General features: G+C 34.9%; 1 protein-coding gene across 1 annotated transcript in view; it reads left to right on the plus strand.

Annotated features, from left to right (window-relative positions):
* Window positions 1-2,861: 2,861 nt before the first annotated feature.
* The window catches only part of THUMPD2 (THUMP domain containing 2), a 156,886-nt gene continuing 138,725 nt past the window's right edge, over window positions 2,862-21,022 (plus strand). The window contains exons 1-4 of the mRNA XM_053711911.1: window positions 2,862-3,125; window positions 15,497-15,629; window positions 17,497-17,891; window positions 18,452-18,529. Of these exons, the coding sequence (XP_053567886.1) occupies window positions 3,006-3,125; window positions 15,497-15,629; window positions 17,497-17,891; window positions 18,452-18,529 (726 nt within the window). The 5' untranslated portion in view covers window positions 2,862-3,005. The remainder of the gene's footprint in view (window positions 3,126-15,496; window positions 15,630-17,496; window positions 17,892-18,451; window positions 18,530-21,022) is intronic.

Genomic DNA, 21,022 nt, shown 5'->3' on the forward strand with positions numbered 1-21,022 from the left:
AACAAAGTATTATTATATTATGTATTACATATGTATGCATTATTTACTACTAAAGTGAATCTCCCTGGAATGGACGAGCAAACTTTCTGAATAATCTAATCAATAAAATATTATAATAAATATTTTAAAATTTCAATCATAATAATAATAATATAAATAATCAAAAAAGTTAAAATATCTTAACTTTATCATTTATAAGTATATAATAAGAATATATAATCATGATAATTAATATGTAAATGGAAAGAATTGTTCTAAACAAAATACAATGTATATTTAAAAAAAAATAATTAATGTATAGATCTAAAATATACAAATGGAAATTATTATTTGAGGCTTTATATTTTAAACCATAGATTAAAAGATTATACTATTAATCAATATCAATGATGGATATATATATATATATATATATATTTAGTGAGGCAGACAAATGTAATTACTATTTTATAGTTTATATGTCAAAAAATATAATGCCCCTAGAATAAATGTGCAATTGAACTAAAAGATTAGTATGAAATTTTGTATCAATAATGAATACATATATATCTATATATATTGTCCAATTGGTTTATATTTGATTCATAGTTCAGCATTTTGAAGTACAATGTTTGCAGCTAATTTTATTTGCATTTTTGGTTTCCTATAGGGTTAATTGCACTTACACTAACTGGATAGCTAAAACAAAACAAAGATAACGGAACTGATAATATAATAAAATATGATTCACTATTCCCACTTTTAAATGGCAAGAAATATTAATATGTCTTACAAGGCGTTATTTAACACCGTGATATTATAACAACAATCAACAGTTTTGGAACTATAGCATTATAAAATATTGACAACGAATAGACTGTAGAAAGGCTGGAGAACCTATCTAACCAATTAAAATGCGCATGCGTTATAGGGAATCCAGTGTGGGCAATGACGGCATCTGTGCCGCATTCTGCGCAAGTGCAAAACATGCGTAGTTTTAGGTAATCTTATTCTAATTACATGCAAAAAATAGACATCGGATTGGTCATTGGGTGATACCGTGTGCGGCCCATTTTTGAGGGCTGGATGAAGTGATGTCATGCGGGCAATTTCTAAGCATATTTTCTAAAGAAATGAAGCTTAATTTCTGGATATCATAAGGTAGATTGAATTTGTTGGAGAAATGTGATTGAAAATATGTGAGCAGTTTTTAAGGTACAAACCAAAAGTTAGTAATCCTTTAAGTGTTTTGAATTTTTAAGAAAACGTAATTATTATTTTTTTATTTAATTTCTCAGCGGAAATAGCTGTTTTTATTTTATCCCTCCCTCTATACTTACTCGTGGACTTCCACATCTTGGGTATTATATCCCATCAGTAACTAGCTCGTGGTCTCTCGCCATCTATATTAAAGAAAACATAATTTATGTAAGAACTTACCTGATAAATTAATTTATTTAATGGTGGCGAGTCCACGAGACCCACCCATTTTTTGGGGCCTTATGATTTTTTTGTATAAAGCACATTATTTATCCTGTTCCTCTTTTTTATGCTTTTACTCCTTATAAACCTCACTAACATGGCTATACATTAAACTGGGGTATGAGTGAGGTGGGAGGTGTATTTATAGGCATTTGAGGTTTGGGAAACTTTGCCCCCTCCTGGAAGGAATGTATCCTATCAGTAACTAGCTTGTGGACTCTCGCCACCATGAAATAAATTAATTTATTAGGTAAGTTCTTATATAAATTATGTTATTGTGCAGTATTTTTTTATATTGTTTTTATTTTCTATTATAACAAATAAAATAATGCTGCATACAGTAAAACATTAACAAAAATAAGTGCATAGCAGTTAGCAACATCAACTAGGGGTTTTGGGGAATACAGCAGCTGGATAGAAGAAGGAAGTTGTTTAACTGAGGGAATGCAGAGAGTGCTGACAGTCATGGAAGGTCATAAGCAGACCTGGAGTTTTTTGTTTTTTTAAATAATTATCATCTCTCCCTTCTCGCTCTTATGTATCTTTCTCCACTCCCTATCCTCTTCAAATCTTTTTGGTTTTTTTTACCCCTTTCCTTCTCTCTCACACAATATCTTCTCTTTACACTCTTTCTCCTCTCTCATACAGTATTTATTTTCTATTTCTTTTTTATCTCCATTTTCTCTTAACTTTCTTCTGCACTTCCACTTTTCCTCTCCAATCCCTCTCTCTACCCTGTTTACCCTCTCAGAAGTAAGCATTAATGGGGTCCCTACATCTCTAGAGGAATAACCTTCCATGGATATACAATATCCCTTCAGATAATGTTTAGCACATAGCCCAAAATATGTGTCAATGCTGCAGTAGGAGTGTACATTTTGTTAACTTTGATACTTATAACACCCCATAGTGAGTGAATGTTGATTCAACTTCACTCTATAACTTTCACTAAATATTGAGCCCTGATAAGCCAAAACTAAAGCTATACTGGGTACAATAAAGATAAGAAATGAAAGGCAAATGCTGGGGTACAATAAAAATAAGACATGGAAGGCAGACTTGGATAGTGTACATCAGTGACCTGCTCCTAAGAATTACTAGTCAGGAGACAAAAAAGAAGTTACTGATGCACTTGATGTGAAATTTAGAGAACAGCCCCAATTTATTACTAATATGCTGAAATTCCTTACTTGTCAAGACAAGCGAAAATATTTGTTCATATGTTAAAATAGGGAAGAAAATCAGTTTATTGAAGAATATAGTGATTTAATCTGCTTCAACATGATTAAAGTATATTTTTGGGAAATATTTCAAAATGTAATTTTCCAACTACTGCCAGTATTCAATATGTCCGACTACCATGTCAGTAACGTCACCCTGCGTGCTTCCCTCTTGTTCATTTCTACTATATTTTATGCGAGCGGGTCCTTCTACCAATGTCAACCCGCCTATAATTATGCACACTCTGGATTTTATAGGTCTGAGAGTTAGCGCATTTTAAGCAAACAGAAGGTATAGTTACTTTAATTATCGTAAACAACGCTATGCAGCCAATCTGCTGTGCTCCAGCCTCGGTAGCAAGAGAATATTTCTTTTGTACTGCAGGCCGCGGCATGGAACGTTTTGTGTCAGAAGAAGTGACGCGCAAAGCTTCTGCTACTGAAGTAAGTTGGGAAATGGGCGTTGTAGCTGGGTACATCCTTTTACGTCACATGAGTGATCTTGGTTCATCTCGCGCCATATTTATTCTGGTCAATTTGCTAAAACCTTCACTGACTGCATGCATATTTGTCAGCGTATAAGTTTTTTATAGCACTTTAAGTAAAAAAGATTCAAGTTAGTATTTATAAGTCGCAGTATAAGTACGTGCTTTGTATAAATTATAAATATTTCTTTAGAATCAGACAAGTTTTGGTTATGGAAAAAAATTGTTTTAAAGATAACACTCTCAAAAGTGGTTACTATATTGCAACAACTATTTGCCTTTGACCGAGTTTTTATAAAAGCCACATTTAATCTTCTTTTTCATTACTTCATGAATACATCTATGGACAGATGACTTTGGTTGATATCTACACATATTGCTATACATAAATTGGATCTAAAGCATCATACTTTATAGGACTTACTCTGCTTCTAATGAAAAGAAACCTGAAACTATGATATTGTAATTTAAAATTTTGTTTGTATGCATAGCAACAAAAACATTCTAGTATATTTAAATTATTTTACCCCCTAATTTAAATGTGAAAATTGGAAGTACAGACTCCAGATTTAATAAGCACTGCCATATTTTTGCACAGCTATTGATTGATAGTAACATCTTTGTATTTGTATATTGTAATGTATTTGTTTCTCCATGTGTAGAACACCATAAAGAGAGATAAACACAAATGAAACTGTATCACAGAAAAATATATTTAAAAAAAGTTGATATCACTGTACTGTGCACTAAATAGGGACATGAAACCCAGCATTTTTCTTTTATGATTCAGACATAGAGCAGAGTTCTTCAAACCAAAGGTAGTGACCCATTACTGGGTTGTGACGTGTGTGTGTAGTGTCTGTGTGTTATACATACATACACATCCACACACACACACAAGGGAAGCAAGCTTTTTTCTATGTGTAACAGCTTATATACTAGTAGTATTTATTGTTAACAGAGATATATTTAAATGGATATTGTTACTCACACCACATTGCATCACTAGCAGAGGCAGAACAAAGGAGAAAACTTAGAAAACAAAGGGGAAAAAAACCCCTTTACTTTGGCTACATTTCATGTCATGTGTGTTCCCTGCAGATAAAGCTACATGACAGGCTTATCTAAGGTAAACAGAGTTTCATAGAACAGTAGCAAGAATAGGCCAAAGCAGGCTAATAACAAATAATTTATAACATCCCCCCCCCTTTGAACGCTCTCCGAGAGTCCATGAAGAGAAGCGTTCACAAAGGCATAATAAAGTCCACACCGCTATTCCTCTCTGCTAGTCTGCATCAGGTGGTGAGGGAATCGACTAAACTACAAGTAAATATTGCATACAAAGGGCACACAAAGTAAAATCCCCTCCATCAAGTGTGACAGAAATTATGAACCCTGACCATTGGCATAGGTAAACAGTATTTTCCAGTTGCAGGTAATGTTCTGCAAAAATCTGTCAACAGGAGACACAGGGAGGTGGGAATCCTTGGTACCTAGGAAGGATAAAATAAAAAGGAATTAAAGCAAAGTAATATAACAGTGTAAATGGTCAATCTATAAAATACATTCAGTGCATACTTCATATTACATTTTGACTAGACTATTTCTTTAAGCAGCAATAGAATTATGTAACATTAACCAGTAACAATTTCACCTCAGTTAAATGAATTCATTACACAGAATTTAAGTAATTAATATTACTGCAGTGTTAAGAGAGTTTTGAAAGTTTAGTGAATAATAGTCGCATGCCTTTTGCAAAATAAATCATTAGAAAGTTTTGCATTCAGGAGCAAATATTTTTTAAACTATGCTGACTTTCTTTTTTTTATCTCACCAAAACCTTTACTTATAAATGTACAGTGTGTTTAACTTCTGTGACTGTAGTATGTTACTTTTACAAAGTATTTGCTCAGTTAATGCATTTGAAATAACCATAATTAAACAAGACAATAGTTCATTTTAAACTTAAAGCAAAATTAATAAACATTTGCATTGTTAATTGTATCAGTAAAAAATAATGCCATAAATCTTTCAACCTCTGTCTGGTGTTCTAACAGATCAGCCTATCCATCAGATTAGCCAATTGTGTCACTTACGGTGACGTGGATTTAGCTCTCTAACCACAAATTCGCTCACTGCGCATGCGCTCCACCGTGTCACCGTATTCCAATCACCGCATATATATAGGCTGCACTGTAATTCCCCCATCTAAACTATCTTTTTTGCCTTCCCCTGAGGAGTTCAAGGGAGGCTCCCGACGATCCTCTGGCATCCACCCCAAGTGAACCACGCCCCCCTTGAACTCCCCAGGGGAAGGCAAAAAATATAGTGACGATGGGGCAATTACAGTGCAGTGTATGTATGTCTGATTAATAAGCAGTTCCGTTGTCGAGATTTGGTACCTGCGATATAGCACATGTGCAGTGAGTGAATTTGTGGTCAGAATTGGCAGATCTGACAGATGCACAGCGTTTGCAATGCAGCGATGCGATGGACCGCATGCACACTGAGTGAATTTGTAGTCAGACAGGTGATTTCACGTCACTGAAAGTAACGTGATTGACAGATCAGCCAATTTATTAGAACACTGGCACTAGCCATGTAAAATATATCTTACAACATACTAACATTCCTTCAAAACTACCAATATATAAAAGCAACTTTATTTTCAACCCAATTCCAGTTAAACCATGTAATATTATTTTAAACTCTTTTAAGGCATATATTTAAAACAGAAAACAAACAAAATAGCACATTTCACTTCAGCTTTTAAATGCAATAAAAGTTTTCTTTTTTTCTGGCAAAAGTCTGACTTATCGCTGTTAGAAGCTATGAAACGTTTCTCTGCTCACATTGTCTCTTTTACTTTTATTTTCGGAACAAGCCCCTTTTATAAATTATATTAACCTCCTTTAACATATTGACATTACATAACCCCTATCACCCCCATAAAACATAGGGAAGTATTACACCCCTTTTTGGAAAGAGGGGATCACCCAGAGTTTGAATACATTTGTTAAGACCTGGGATGCTATAAAGTTAAGTTTTTCAATACCTCTGCTAATCTGATAACTGTATGCTCTGTACATTAATTTATTTAAAGGGACAGTCTACTGCATAATTTGTATTGTTTAAAAAGATAGATAATCCCTTTATTACCCATTCCCCAGTTTTGCATAAACAACTTGGTTATATTAATTTACTTTTTAACAACTTATTCAGCTAGGGGCTGAAGAGAGAGTACAATGTTTAGCACTCATTACGTCTATATAGATATCTCTTGCAAGATATATCCAATACAGAGAAAATTAAAACTTCGCTTTTATTGAGGTTAATATATATAAAATGAAATAAGAATTAAAAACGCAAATGCCATCTCTAGGTAGTAAGTTATTGTAAGTATTAAATATTAAGAGGTAAAGTTTGAGTTTTATATCGTACTTGCCAGAATCCTATATTTACAATGTTACTGCCATCAAGCTACATGCATTAAGATGGCTGATAGGTTCAGAACGGATTCGGAGAGATTAAAGTTAAATAATACCTCTTAAAATAGTTTTAAATACTGTTAGAGAATTAGCATTTAAAAATTAAAAAAAGAGCAGAGATGCCACTGACGATCTAACTGTCTTCTCGCATGATTTATATACTCTTTATTGGGCTTTGATTGGCTGTTTTTTCAATCACTCATTTTTACAGAATTGTGATTGGCCGATCTTGATGTCCGTCACATTGCCATCATCTGATTGGATAGATATCTGGTAGCTTGTACGATCATAATTATTCAATATCCCTGTATTGTATTTGTGTTATTCTTTTGACAACTTAAATAGTGTATGAGCGCTTTGTAGATGCCATCTATGCATATATAGGCAATAGTATGCTTATTCAATGCTAGTATGTATCCGATTTTCAAGCAATCTGATTGGATGGCACTCTTGTTAATCACAGTTGCAGTCATCTGATTTGTTAACAATTGTATGATATTAAATGCAACCATAAGTGTTCATTTTATGCTCTTTTTGATCCATTTTTCATCAAATGAACATCTGTTAGGTGTTCATTATAATTACTATGAGATAATTGTGTACTTTCATCCATCGCTGTTCTTTGCGATAGTAAAGATATTGAATTGTTTTTCCAGATTTTTTATTGGTCAGACATTCTGTCAATCACAGAATAATTGATTCAGTGATTCTGTTGTAGCCAATTTATAATGTAATCTATATGTAATTCATATAATAGAGTTATGCCATAAGTGCATCTGTTAAGTGATCGTGGTAAATTTGTGAAGTGATTCACTTGAATGTAACATAGTGATATTATTATTATTGGTTATTTGTAGAGCGCCAACAGATTCCGCAGCGCTATAAACAAAGGCAAAGTACAACAAAACAATTATAGGGATCAAATGGGTAGAGGGCCCTGCCAAGAGTCGCACTGTTGTAGTCCGCTCTTAAGAAGGTGATCTACAAACAGCTGGACTCTTAGGCATACATGCTAAGAGGGTTCAGGGGATAGCAATGGAGGAGAGGAACTGGTATAAAGAAAGGTTAGTGTAGGTTGTATGTATCTCTGAACAGTAGAGTTTTTAGGGAGTGAAGCTTTCAAAACTAGGGGAGGGTCTTGTGGAGGGAGGCAGAGAGTTCCACGAGATGGGAGCCAGTCTGGAGAAGTCCTGTAAACGGGAGTGTGATGAGGTAACAAGAGAGTAGGAGAGTAGGAGGTCATGAGTAGAGCGAAGGGGACTGGAGGGAGAGTATCTGGAGACAAGGTCTGAGATATAGGGGGGAGCAGTGCAGTTGAGGGCTTTGTATGTCAGAGTGAGAATTTTGTGTTTAATCCTAGAGGCAAGAGGAAGCCAGTGAAGGGATTGGCAGAGAGGGGCAGCAGATGAAGGGTGACGTGTAAGGAAGATGAGCCTAGCAGAGGCATTCATTTTGGATTGTAAAGGAGCTATGCGGCAGCTGGGGAGACCAGAGAGGACAGAGTTGCAGTAATTGAGGCGGGAAAGGATGAGAGAGCGGATTCAAATCTTAGTTGTGTCTTGTGTAAGGAAATGTCTAATTTTAGAGATGGTTTTTAAGGTGGAAGCGGCAGGCTTTAGCCAAGAACTGAATGTGAGGAGTGAAAGAAAGATCTGAGTCAAATGTGACCCTGAGACATTGGGCATGTGGGGTAGGGGTAATGATGGAGTTGTTGACATTTATTGGGGGTGGAGATTTTGGAAGAAGGGGTGAAAATAAGGAGCTCAGTTTTCGAGAGATTTAGTTTGAGGTAGTGAGAGGACATCCAGGAAGAGATGTGAGAAAGACAGTTAGGGACATGGGTTAGCAAGGAAGGAGATAGGTCTGGTGCAGATAAGTAGATTTGGGTTTCGTCGGCATACAAATGATATTGGAAACCGTGGGAGTTTATTAGGGAACTTAATGATGACGTGTAGATTGAGAAGAGTAGGGGACCGAGGACCGAGCCTTGCGGTACCTTGACAGAAAGTGGTGACGGGGCAGAGGAGGCTCCAGAGAAGGCTACACTAAAGGTACGGTTTGACAGGTAGGAAGAGAACCACAAGAGGGCTGTGTCACAGATGCGGAAGGATTGGAGGGTTTGGAGCAAAAGAGGGTGGTCAAAAGTATCAAAGGCTGCGGGCAGATCAAGGAGGATAAGCAGAGAAAAGTAGCCTTTTGATTTTTCTGTAAGTAGGTCGTTGGTAACTTTAACGATTGCTGTCTCTGTGGAGTGATGGGGGCAAAATCCAGATTGCAGTGGGTCAAGGAGGGTGTTTAATGTAAGGAAATGGGATAGGTGTGCATATACTAGTTTTTCGATTTAGCTTTGAGGTAAGAGGGAGGAGGGAAATAGGGTGGTAGTTGGATGGGGAGGTTGGATCAAGGGATGGTTTTTTGTGGATAGGTGTGACCAGTGCATGTTTCAGAGATGAGGGAAATATATTGGTGCTGAGGGAGAGGTTAAAAATGTGTGTGAGTATAGGGGTAAGGGTAGAAGAGAGGGAGGGGAGTATCTGTGAGGGGATAGGGTCAAGGGGACAGGTAGTGAGGTGAGAGCGCAGTTTAAGTGCCGAAACTTCTTCCTCAGTAACAGGGGAGAAAGATCTAAGTTTTATGGCTATGTGGGTTTGGTTGGTTGCGAGCATTTGAGGGGGTTAGAGAATGGATTTCTGTTGAGAGCTGATTTAGTTTCTGATGGAGTCAATTTTGTTAGTGAAGTGGCTGTTAAAGTCTTGAGCTGACAGAGAAGTTGTATTAGGAGGTGGGGGTGGACGGAGAAGAGTATTGAAAGTGGAGAACAGACGTTTTGGGTTTCAAGAAAGATTAGAGATAAGAGTAGAGAAGTAATGTTGCTTATAGAGATTAAAGGGACACTGAACCCATTTTTTTTTCTTTCATGATTCAGATAGAGCATGCCATTTTAAGCAACTTTCTAATTTACTCCTATTATCAATTTTTCTTAATTCTCTTGGTATCTTTATTTGAAATGCAAGAATGTAAGTTTAGATGCCGGCCCATTTTTGGTGAACAACCTGGGTTGTCCTTGCTGATTGGTGGATAAATTCATCCACCAATAAAAAAAAGTGCTGTCCAGAGTTCTAAACCAAAAAAAATAATTAGATGTCTTTTTTTTAAATAAAGATAGCAAGAGAACGAAGAAAAATTGATAATAGGAGTAAATTAGAAAGTTGCTTAAAATTGCATACTCTATCTGAATCATGAAAGAAAGAAAAATTGGGTTCTGTGTCCCTTTAGAATAGTAAGAGTTCAAGATGAATTTGTAATGAAGAAAATCAGCTGAACTCCAAGATTTTCTCCAATTTGATACATTGTAATGTTTAAGTTAAAGTGAATGTGAACTTTCATGAATCAGTGCCCGTTTTTTAAACAAACTATTAAAAACAGGGGGACTTTCATTCATGAAAGTTTACATTGCACCGTATTTACAAATACTTACCTTCTCCTGAAATGCTGGATCGCCCCGCCTGCTTCTTCCTGCTGTACCAAATGAACGCTCCTGGGGGGGAAGCCGTGATTGGAGAGAGACGATTTTGATATACTGAACTAAAAATTATAATGATAAATGTGATTACTGTTTTTGTATTCCTTGTAATATTTATAAAAAATAAATAAGAGAAATTCAGTGATTATATTACTAGGCATATTTACAGTATTTAGCCTCTATTGTACCAAAATTACTCTATTCAAAAAATAATGTAGTATTCAAAATTGGTCAAGACAACAATAATGAAAACAGTTTACGTTAGGTGTATCATCTATTTAGCTAGGAATACATAAAAAATGTTGTTCTCATTTAATCCCTTAGGATTGACTGTATCCAAGAGAGATCCATTTGCATTCCGCCAACAGTAATGAGGTTTGCAGATCACCTCCCGTAATACAGAGTGATATTTTTTCTAAACCAAAGCATGATATAGCCTTGGTGTTTGCTGTATGTTTCTGTGGAGTGATACATGCACTTAAAGGGACAGTCTACACCAGAATTTGTATTGTTTAAAAAGATAGATAATCCCTTTTATTACCCACTCCCTAGTTTTGCACAACCAACACAGTTATATAAATACACTTTTTACCTCTGTGATTACCTTTTATCTAAGCCTCTGCAAACTGCCCCTTTATTTCAGTTCTTTTGACAGACATCCATTTTAACCAATCAGAGATGGCTCACCTGAACTCCACGTGCGTGAGCACAGTGTTATCAATATGACACACATGAACTAACACCCTCTAGTGGTAAAAAGCTGTCAAAATGCCCAGAGAGAAGTGGCGGCCTTCAAGTGCTTAGAAATTAGCATGTGAACCTCTTAGGTTTAGCTTTTAACTAAGAATACCAAGAGAACAAAGCAAAATTGGTGATAAAAGTAAATTGGAAAATTGTTTAAAATTAAATTCTCTATCTGAATCATGAAAGTTTATTTTGGACTAGACTGTCCATTTAACTTTAATCTCTCCGAATCCGTTATGAACCTATCAGCTATCTTAAAGGGACATGATTCAGATAGAGAATACAATTTTAAACAACATTCCAATTTACTTCTATTATTTAACTTGCTTCATTCTTTAGATATCCTTTGTTGAAGAAATAGCAATGGGTAGCATAGGTGAGCCAATCCTACAAGGCATCTATGTGCAGCCACCAATCAGCAGCTACTGAGCCTATTTAGATATGTTTTTCAACAAATTATAGCAAGAGAATAAAGCAAATTAGCTCATAGACGTAAATTGGAAAGTTGTTTAAATATCTTTCTAAATCATGAAAGAAAACATTTGGCTTTCATGTTCCTTTAATGCATGTAGCTGGATGGCAGTAACATTTTAAATATAGGATTCTGCCAAGTACGATATAAAACTCAAATTTACCTCTTAATATTTATAAGAACTTACATAGAGATGGCATTTGCGTTTTTAATTCTTATTTCTTTTTATATATATATTAACCTCAATAAAAGCTAAGTTTGAATTTTCTCTGTATTGGGTATATTTTGCAAGAGATATCTATATAGACGTAATGAGTGCTAAACATTGTACTCTTTCTCTTCAGCCCCTAGCTGAATAAGTTGTTGAATATTAACATAAGTACAAAGCACCTACCCCAAAACACAGTAGAAGTATACACAAAATACATGAGGGAATCGTCTATAAAATCATAGGTAGTGCCATTGGTACATTCTGCTATTAATATACTTTTTACCTCAGTGATACCCTTATTTCAGTTCTTTTGACAGACTTGTATTTTAGCCAATCAGTACAGACTCGTAAAGAACTCCACGGGAGTAAGCACAATGTTATCTATATGGCCTATATGAACTAGCTGTCACTGTGATAAGAAGCGGCCTTCAAGGGCTTAGAAATTAAAAAGAATACCAAGAGAACAAAGCAAATGTGATGATACAAGTAAATGGAAAGTTGTTTAAAATTGCATGCCCTGTCTGAATTATGAATGTAAAATTTTGACTAGACAGTCCCATTAACATAAACAACACACGTGTCGTATTACTAAAAAACTATCGTCTAGATTACGAGTTTTGCGGTATGAGTGAAAAGGCAGCGTTAAGGCTCATAACGCTGCTTTTTCACTACCGCTGGTATTACGAGTCTTTTAGGGGCACCGCACACTTTTTTGGCCTTAACGCAAATTAACTTACGCAATTTGCGTAAAGTGTTTTTTCAATGGGACTTCCATAGCGCCGATATTACAAGCTTTTTCTGGGAGGCCAAAAAGTGAGCGGTACAGCCTATCCCGCAAGATTAGTAACGCAATCTAAAGTCAGTAGTTATGAGTTTTACGCTACAAAGCTGTAGCATAAAAATCATAACTAAAGTGTTAAAAGTACACTAACCCCCAAACCGAGGCCCTCCCGCATCGCAAGCACTAAAAGAAAATTATTAACCCCTAATCTGCCGCTCCCGACATCGCCACCACTATAAACATATTAACCCCTAAACCGCCGCACTCCCGCATCGCAAACACTAGTTAAATATTATTAACCCCCTAATCTGCTGCCCCTAACATCGCCGCCACTATACTAAATTGATTAACCCCTAAACACCCCCTAACTTAAATATAATTAAAATAAATCTAAATAAAAATTGCTATCATTACCTAAATAATTCCTATTTAAAACTAAATACTTACATATAAAATAAAACCTAAGCTAGCTACAATATAACTAATAGTTACATTGTAGCTAGCTTAAGGTTTATTTTTATTTTACAGGCAAGTTTGTATTTATTTTAACTAGGTAGAATAGTTACTAAATAGTTATCTATTTACTAACTACCTAGCTAAAATAAATACAAATTTACCTGTAAACTAATGCCTTACCTGAGTTACACTAACACCTAACATTACACTACAATTAAATACATTACCTAAATTAAATACACTTACCTAAATTACACAAAATAAAAGAAATGATCAGATATTTAAACTAATTACACCTAATCTAATAGCCCTATCAAAATAAAAAAGCCCCCTCAAAATGAAAAAAAAACCTAGCCTAAACTAAACTACCAATAGCCCTTAAAAGGGCCTTTTGCGGGGCATTGCCCCAAAGAAATCGGCTCTTTTCTTTGTAAAAAAAAAATACAAACACCCCCCAACAGTAAAACCCACCACCCACACAACCAACCCCCGAAATAAAATCCTAACTAAAAAAAAAACTAAGCTCCCCATTGCCCTGAAAAGGGCATTTGGATGGGTATTGCCCTTAAAAGGGCATTTAGCTCTTTTTCAATTGCCCAAACCCTAATCTAAAACTAAACCCCACCCAATAAACCCTTAAAAAAACTAACACTAACCCCCGAAGATCCACTTACAGTTTTGAAGACCGGACATCCATCCTCAACAAAGCCGGGAGAAGTCCTCAGCGAAGCGGCAAGAAGTCCTCAACGAAGCCGGGAGAAGTCTTCATCCAAGCCGGCAGAAGTGGCCCTCCAAACTGGCAGACGTCTTCATCCAGATGGCATCTTCTATCTTCATCCATCTGGCGCGGAGCATCCTCTTCAATCAAAGTCTTCTTCTCAAATGAAGGTTCCTTTAAGTGACGTCATCTAAGATGGCGTCCCTTGAATTCCGATTGTCTGATCAGCCAATAGGATTTTTTCACCTTTAATTCCGATTGGCCGGATGTCTTGAAGATGGACCCGCGCCGAATGGATGAAGATAGAAGATGCCGTCTGGATAAAGACTTCTGCCCATCTGGAGGACCACTTCTGCCGGCTTGGATGAAGGCTTCTCCTGGCTTTGTTGAGGACTTCTTGCCGCTTTGCTGAGGACTTCTATCGGCTTCATTGAGGATGGATGTCCGGTCTTTAAAACTGTAAGTGGATCTTTGGGGGTTAGTGTTAGTTTTTTTTAAGGGTTTATTGGGTGGATTTTAGTTTTAGATTAGGGTTTGGGCAATTGAAAAATAGCTAACTGCCCTTTTAAGGGCAATGCCCATCCAAATGCCCTTTTTCAGGGCAATGGGGAGCTTAGGTTTTTTTAGTTAGGATTTTATTTGGGGGGTTGATTGTGTAGGTGGTGTGTTTTACTGTTGGGGAGGTGTTTGTATTTTTTTTACAAGTAAGAGCTGATTTATTTGGCCATTTTAAGGGCTATTGGTAGTTTAGTTTAGGCTAGGGTTTTTTTATTTGGGGGGGGGGTTATTTTTATAGGGCTATTAGATTAGGTGTAATTAGTTTAAATATCTGATAATTTCTTTTTTTTTATTTTGTGTAATTTAGTGTTTGTTTTTTGTAATTTAGGTAATTGTATTTAATTTAGGTAATTTATTTAATTGTAGTGTAAGGTTAGGTGTTAGTGTAACTCGGGTTAGGTTTTATTTTACAGGTCAATTTGTATTTATTTTAGCTAGGTAGTTAGTAAATAGTTAATAACTATTTAGTAACTATTCTACCTAGTTAAAATAAATACAAACTTGACTGTAAAATAAAAATAAAATCTAAGCTAGCTACAATGTAACTATTAGTTATATTGTAGCTATCTTAGGGTTTATTTTACAGGTAAATATTTAGTTTTAAATAGGAATTATTTAGGTAATGATAGTAGTAGGTTTTATTTAGATTTATTTAATTATATTTAAGTTAGGGGGTGTTAGGGTTAGGGTTAGACTTAGGTTTAGTGGTTAATAAATTAAGGTAGGTGGCCGCGATGTTAGGGGCGGCAGATTAGGGGTTGATAATATTTAACTAGTGTTTGCAATGCGGGAGTGCGGCAGTTTAGGGGTTAATATGTTTATTATAGTGGGGGCGATGTCCGGAGCGGCAGATTAAGGGTTAATAAGTATAATGTAGTTGTCTGCGATGTCGGTGGCGGCAGATTAGGGGTTAATAAGTGTAAGATTAGGGGTGTTTAGACTTGGCGTTTATGTTAGGGTGTTAGGTGTAAACATAAATTTTGTTTCCCTATAGGAATCAATGGGGCTGCATTACGGAGCTTTACGCTGCTTTTTTTCAGCCGGCTCTCCCCATTGATGTCTATCGGGTAATCGTGCACAAGCACGTAAAACCAGCTCACCGCAGCTTTCAGCAGCGCTGGTATTGGAGTGCAGTATGGAGCTCAATTTTGCTCTACGCTCACTTCTTGCCTGTTAACGCCAGGTTTATGAAAACCTGTAATACCAGCGCTGTAGGGAAGTGAGTGGTGACAATAACTTGCAAGTTAGTACTGCACCGCTCTTACCGCAAAACTTGTAATCTAGTAATGTATGAGAAAAGGAAAATGCTTTTTTAACATTGCCTTTAAGGGAATATTGCCACTCAAACATTTCTCATAATTATTTCTATATTTCCTCAGGTTGAAGTCATGCCTGGGAAAGTGTTTTTCTCAGCTGAATCGGATCTGTGCAAACTTAAAAAGCTGAAATCTGCAGAACGACTGTTTTTGCTACTGATAAAAGGGCCCTCACTCTCTCTTCCTAAAAACAAAGGTATAATTAAGTCTAGATTTGTTGTTGATTGTCATTATTTTGTGTCAATTATTAGACACATTTTGTACACCAATGTATATAGGAAAATGATCCAAACTCGTTTTGCATAAATTATACTATCATGATAAATGTAGTTCTCCACAAAATGTCTTCTTAAATGCATTTGTTTTGCAAATGTACAAGATTACAGTACATTTGACTATACATATTTATAGTATACCAGACTGTAATGTAACCAACGACGGTAAAAATTACATTCTGTTATGTTGCTTCTAATTAATACTGGCCATTTTGTGAAGTGAAAATAATTATCTCTATTTTTCTTATGTAGATTTGACATAATAATAATTTTAAAATAGATAAATGGATTCACCTTATCTTCAGTATTAAGGTGTTAGCATTTTTATATGTATTTAATTATTTTTCCTTATATAACTTTGATTATTAGCAATACCATAATTTGTTAAAGGGACTGGGACTGTCAAGTAAAAATTAAGCTTTCATGATTCAGATAGGGCATAACATTTTAAACGACTTTCCAATTTACTTTTATCATCAAATTTGCTTTGTTTTCTTGGTATTCTTTGTTGAAAGCTAAACCTAGGTAGGCTCATATGCTAATATCTATACCCTTGAAGCCATCTCTTATCTCATTTTGACAGTTTGTCACAGTTAGACAGCACTAGTTCATGTGTGCTATATAGATAACATTGTGCTCTCTCGTGGAGTTATTTATGAGTCATTACTGATTGGATAAAATGCAAGTCTCTAAAAAGAACTTAGAAAAGGAGCAGTCTGCAGAGGCTTAGATACAAGGTATTCACAGAGGTAACAAGTGTATTAATATAACAGTGTTGGTTATGCAAAACTGGGGAATGTAAGCACAATCAGTTTGCTACAAAAAAGCTAGTACAATAAACTAGCTGCTGTATCCTATGCTCATTGCTTCAATGCTGAGGCCTTTCACTACCGTTTTCCCCCTACATTTACCTGTAAGAGTTGTAAAAACTTTATTTAAAGGGACATGAAACCCAAACAATTTCTTTCATGATTCAGATAGAGAAAACAATTTTAAACAACTTTCTAATTTACGTCTATTATCTAATTTGTTTCATTCTCTTCGTATCATTTGTTGAAGGAGCAGCAATGCACTACTGGTTTCTAACTGAAAACATGGGTGAGCCAATGACAATCAGTATATATATATATATATATACAGCCACCAATCAACAGCTAGAACCTAGGTTCTCTGCTGCTCCTGAGCTTGCCTAGATAAACCTTTCAGCAAAGGATAACAAGAGAAGAAAGCAAATTAAATAATAGAAGTAAATTTGAAAGTTGTTTAAAATTGTATTCTCTGTCTGAATCATGAAAGAAAAATGTTGGGTTTCATGTCCCTTTAAGGTTGCATACATTTTAAAGTACATAAATGCCAAATAAACAAACATTCCAGACCTCTCACCACAAATTAACACAACTCTGACCCCACCAGTACAAGTTAAACCTTTCTGTTACCCCTACTTCAAATAAATTAACCATGATCCCCCTGACCCTTCCACAGACAATAAATCCTAACCCCTACCCACATAAATGTAACTGGGAGTAAATTAATCCCTTACCGCAACCCCCAGGTATAGACCTTTTAAATTAAACATAATTTTTTTTTATTTTTTTTTATGAGTAGAGTTTTTCCATAGACAAATAAATGTATTCTCTTAATTTGCTTTTTTGCAGATGTTAGACTTTTTCTCTTTTATAGTACAAAAGTATTTCTTCCCTATTTGTACAAGCTCAGTACTCTCAACTAGTATATTCACACAAAAATAAACTTTTTAACGAATTGGAAAAATGTTCCCCTACTTTCTAGGAAAAGCAATATCTGCATTAAGGAAATATTTGATTGAAGAAGATCCTCAGATGTGGGTGGATAAATTAGACTTATGGAACAAACTCCAGGAGCCATTAAATCGGCAAACTAATCAATGTCAAAATAAAGCTCATAAGCGAAAATTAGAGAGAGAGACAACTTTGTACGAATCAAAGTCCAAGCAAGACCAAACTGCTCATGACAGTAACTACCAGTCTAATGACCAAAAATCGAATATAGTCATGAATCAACCAGTAATTCATATAGAAGACAAAAATTATGCTAATGATGAAAAAAATACCAACAAGCGAGATTCAAATTTAGAAACTTTACCAATTACTTTTAGAGTTTCATGCCGATGTACTGGTGCAAATGGAAGAATATTTACCGCGCAGGTATGATATTCGTCAGTTATATTTTTGCTCACAATTTGTTTGATGTCTAATATAAAAATAATCTTAAAGGGACATTAAAAAGTAAATACATTTTAAAAGCATAGTATTGAGATTATTCTATGTCTCCCTCTAGTCATGGGTGCCTACATTTTGAAATCTGTCTTTTACTACATTCCTGTGCTGACATGTTTACACATGTGCAGGAATTCTCCTTCAGATATCAGCGGTGTAACCTAGGTTTCATAATGGCAGCACCCATAAACAGTAGGAATTGCATGAAATGTTTTTAGTGATTATGGTCCCTTTATTTGAAAAATGTGCAGATAAGTATTACAACGATTTAGCTTTTTGTTGTAAATTGTACGATTAAAGCATTTTATATAGCTATCCTATAATAAGTTGCTTTTAATAATAACCAGCTTCATTATTCATGTTTACTTTATTGTAATGTAAAGCTGCTGATAAATGTTTATTATTCTTATTTTTAAAGTTATACCTTAATATCTTCTTAATAATAGTTTTACATTTGCTTAATGCTTTTCTTTTTATATATTCTTTAGGAGGTGGGCAAAGTAATTGGCTTATGTCTTATGAAACATTTTGGCTGGAAATCTGATCTTCGAATGCCTCTATTGGAGGTAGTGTATTTACGAATCAAATGTATATAATTTGAATGTGATAATATATGCATGTATGTTTTGTTTAGTTACTTGTAGTTATTTAATGCAGTTTCAAATTATAGCAGAATATATATATATATATATATATATATATATATATATGTATGTATATATATATATGTGTGCCTAATAATTTTGTTTTTTATTTTTATATAATAAACAGGCTATAAATTAAATGAAAATGTATTTTCACCCGCACAGAAAATAGTCATAAGGTTGGTAATGGGTACTTCATAATACCCGTGCTAAAGTCTTTAATAGAAAATACAAAAGTTAAAAAAAAAAAAAAACTTGCGGCTAGATTACAAGTTTTTTGTTTTGAGCTGTGCGGTGCTAACAAGCAGTTTTGTCTCACCGCTCACTTACCTACAGCGCTGGTATTACAGGTTTTTACAAACTTGTCGTTAAAAGACAAGAAGTGAGCGTTGAGCAAAATTTTGCTCATTACCATACTCCAATACCAGCGCTGCTTAAGTCAGCGGTAAGCTGGTCGTACGTGCTCGTGCACGATTTCCCCTTAGGAATCAACGGGGAGAGCCGGCTGAGAAAAAGTCTAACATCTGCAAAAAAGCAGCGTAAAACTCAGTAACACAGCCCCATTGATTCCTATGGGGAAATAACATTTATGTCTACACCTAACACCCTAGAAGAAAAAATGGGGTTTATTTAGCAGCGCTAAAAAAAGCTAGGAAATGATGATACCAATCTAATTTATGTTTTATACAATCTATTTTATTTAAAAATTCTTATAACACATAAAAACAACAGCAAATGCTTTTCCTAATTAATAAAGGGACGTCTCCCTTATACAACACTTATAAAAACAGACTAGAACCATATAATCCTAGAATTTCAGGTATAAAGGAATTAATTCTATAGATAACATATGGCAAGCAACAAATTTCTAAGATAAATGGTGAATTAAATATTTAAAAGGCACAAATGTATCAATCCTAATAGCTTTACAGTTCTTCAGTAACAAATTCAGTTATAAAGTTACACAGTTACTTTCCTTGGACATATAATTGGCTCAGGTGTGCTGGATAGTTAAAAAGGCAAAAAACAGCCAATATTCTGATTTAGGTGCCAAAGCAATCGTGGTTAATGGAAATGGTTAATTTAACAGATGAATACCTTGATGTCTTTAAAGTTCAGTTTGCGTGTTTTAAAAAACGTAGTGCAAATTAGTGTAGAGGTACCTTAATCTGTCCTGGTTGCAACCGCTGATTATCTTCACTGTGAGGGATTCACAGACTGTTTGTTCCTGGTGCTTCTGATAAGTCACCTGACCTTCTCTTTGATTCAGAGGTCAGGGGTGATGATCCGTTCTGGTGATGTAGTTATCCTTTTTTTTGTTTTCCTTTCTTCTTATAGCCCAAATATTGTTTTCATCTGGGTTCCCTCAGACTTCTTAAGGTTTGAAGAAATCTTTGGTCAGTGTTTAGCAGTAACACCGTATTCCCTGAAGTTACCAAAGGTAGATTTTAACTTGCAGGGTCAGGAGAAAAGTTTAAAGTTGCAGGGTCACACAGCTTTGTGACAGTAGTAAATGAAGTTTAGTAGAGTGTAGCAGGTCCCATTCAACGCGTTTCACCCTTCTGGGCTTTATCAAGAATGCTTATCCTGCTAGCTTCTGGCTTTTTAAAGGTATGAATGTGTTTTGATTGGTTCCTTCATTTCCTTTTGATTTCTATCAACACCTGTGTGGCTTCCAATGTAAAGGTGGACTTTATTTAAGTTGGTAATGATTGTTTCTGTGTTGTTATTTAGTTACATGATACACAAGGAAGAGAACTTATCATTTCTGCTTTATTAGCATTCACACAATTCAACTTATATATTTCAATTCTAAAGTGCCTTTATTAGATAATATACATTTAGATCGTGCAAACTTAAAATTACCTAAACTGAAACGAAAATATAAGAATCAGAATTACCATTCCCATATCTAGAATTATTGTAAGTGGGTAAAAATTAATGATATATATATATTCCTTTTCAACAAAGGATAGTAAGTTCAACAATTTATAAATTTGTAACAATTTAAAAATGGACGAAACGAAAATATAAGAATCAGAATCATCATTCCCATATCTAGAATTATTGTTAGTGGGTAAATGTTAACGATATATACATATTCCTTTTCAACAAAGGATAGTAAGTTCAACAATTTATACATTTGTAACAATTTAAAAATGGACGAAACGAAAATATAAGAATCAGAATCATCATTCCCATATCTAGAATTATTGTTAGTGGGTAGAAATTAACGATATATACATATTCCTTTTCAACAAAGGATAGTAAGTTCAACAATTTATAAATTTGTAACAATTTAAAAATGGACGAAACGAAAATATAAGAATCAGAATCATCATTCCCATATCTAGAATTATTGTTAGAGGGTAAAAATTAACGATATATACATATTCCTTTTCAACAAAGGATAGT

The sequence above is a fragment of the Bombina bombina genome, chromosome 4 (genome assembly GCF_027579735.1).
Source record: "Bombina bombina isolate aBomBom1 chromosome 4, aBomBom1.pri, whole genome shotgun sequence".
Taxonomy (NCBI): domain Eukaryota; kingdom Metazoa; phylum Chordata; class Amphibia; order Anura; family Bombinatoridae; genus Bombina; species Bombina bombina.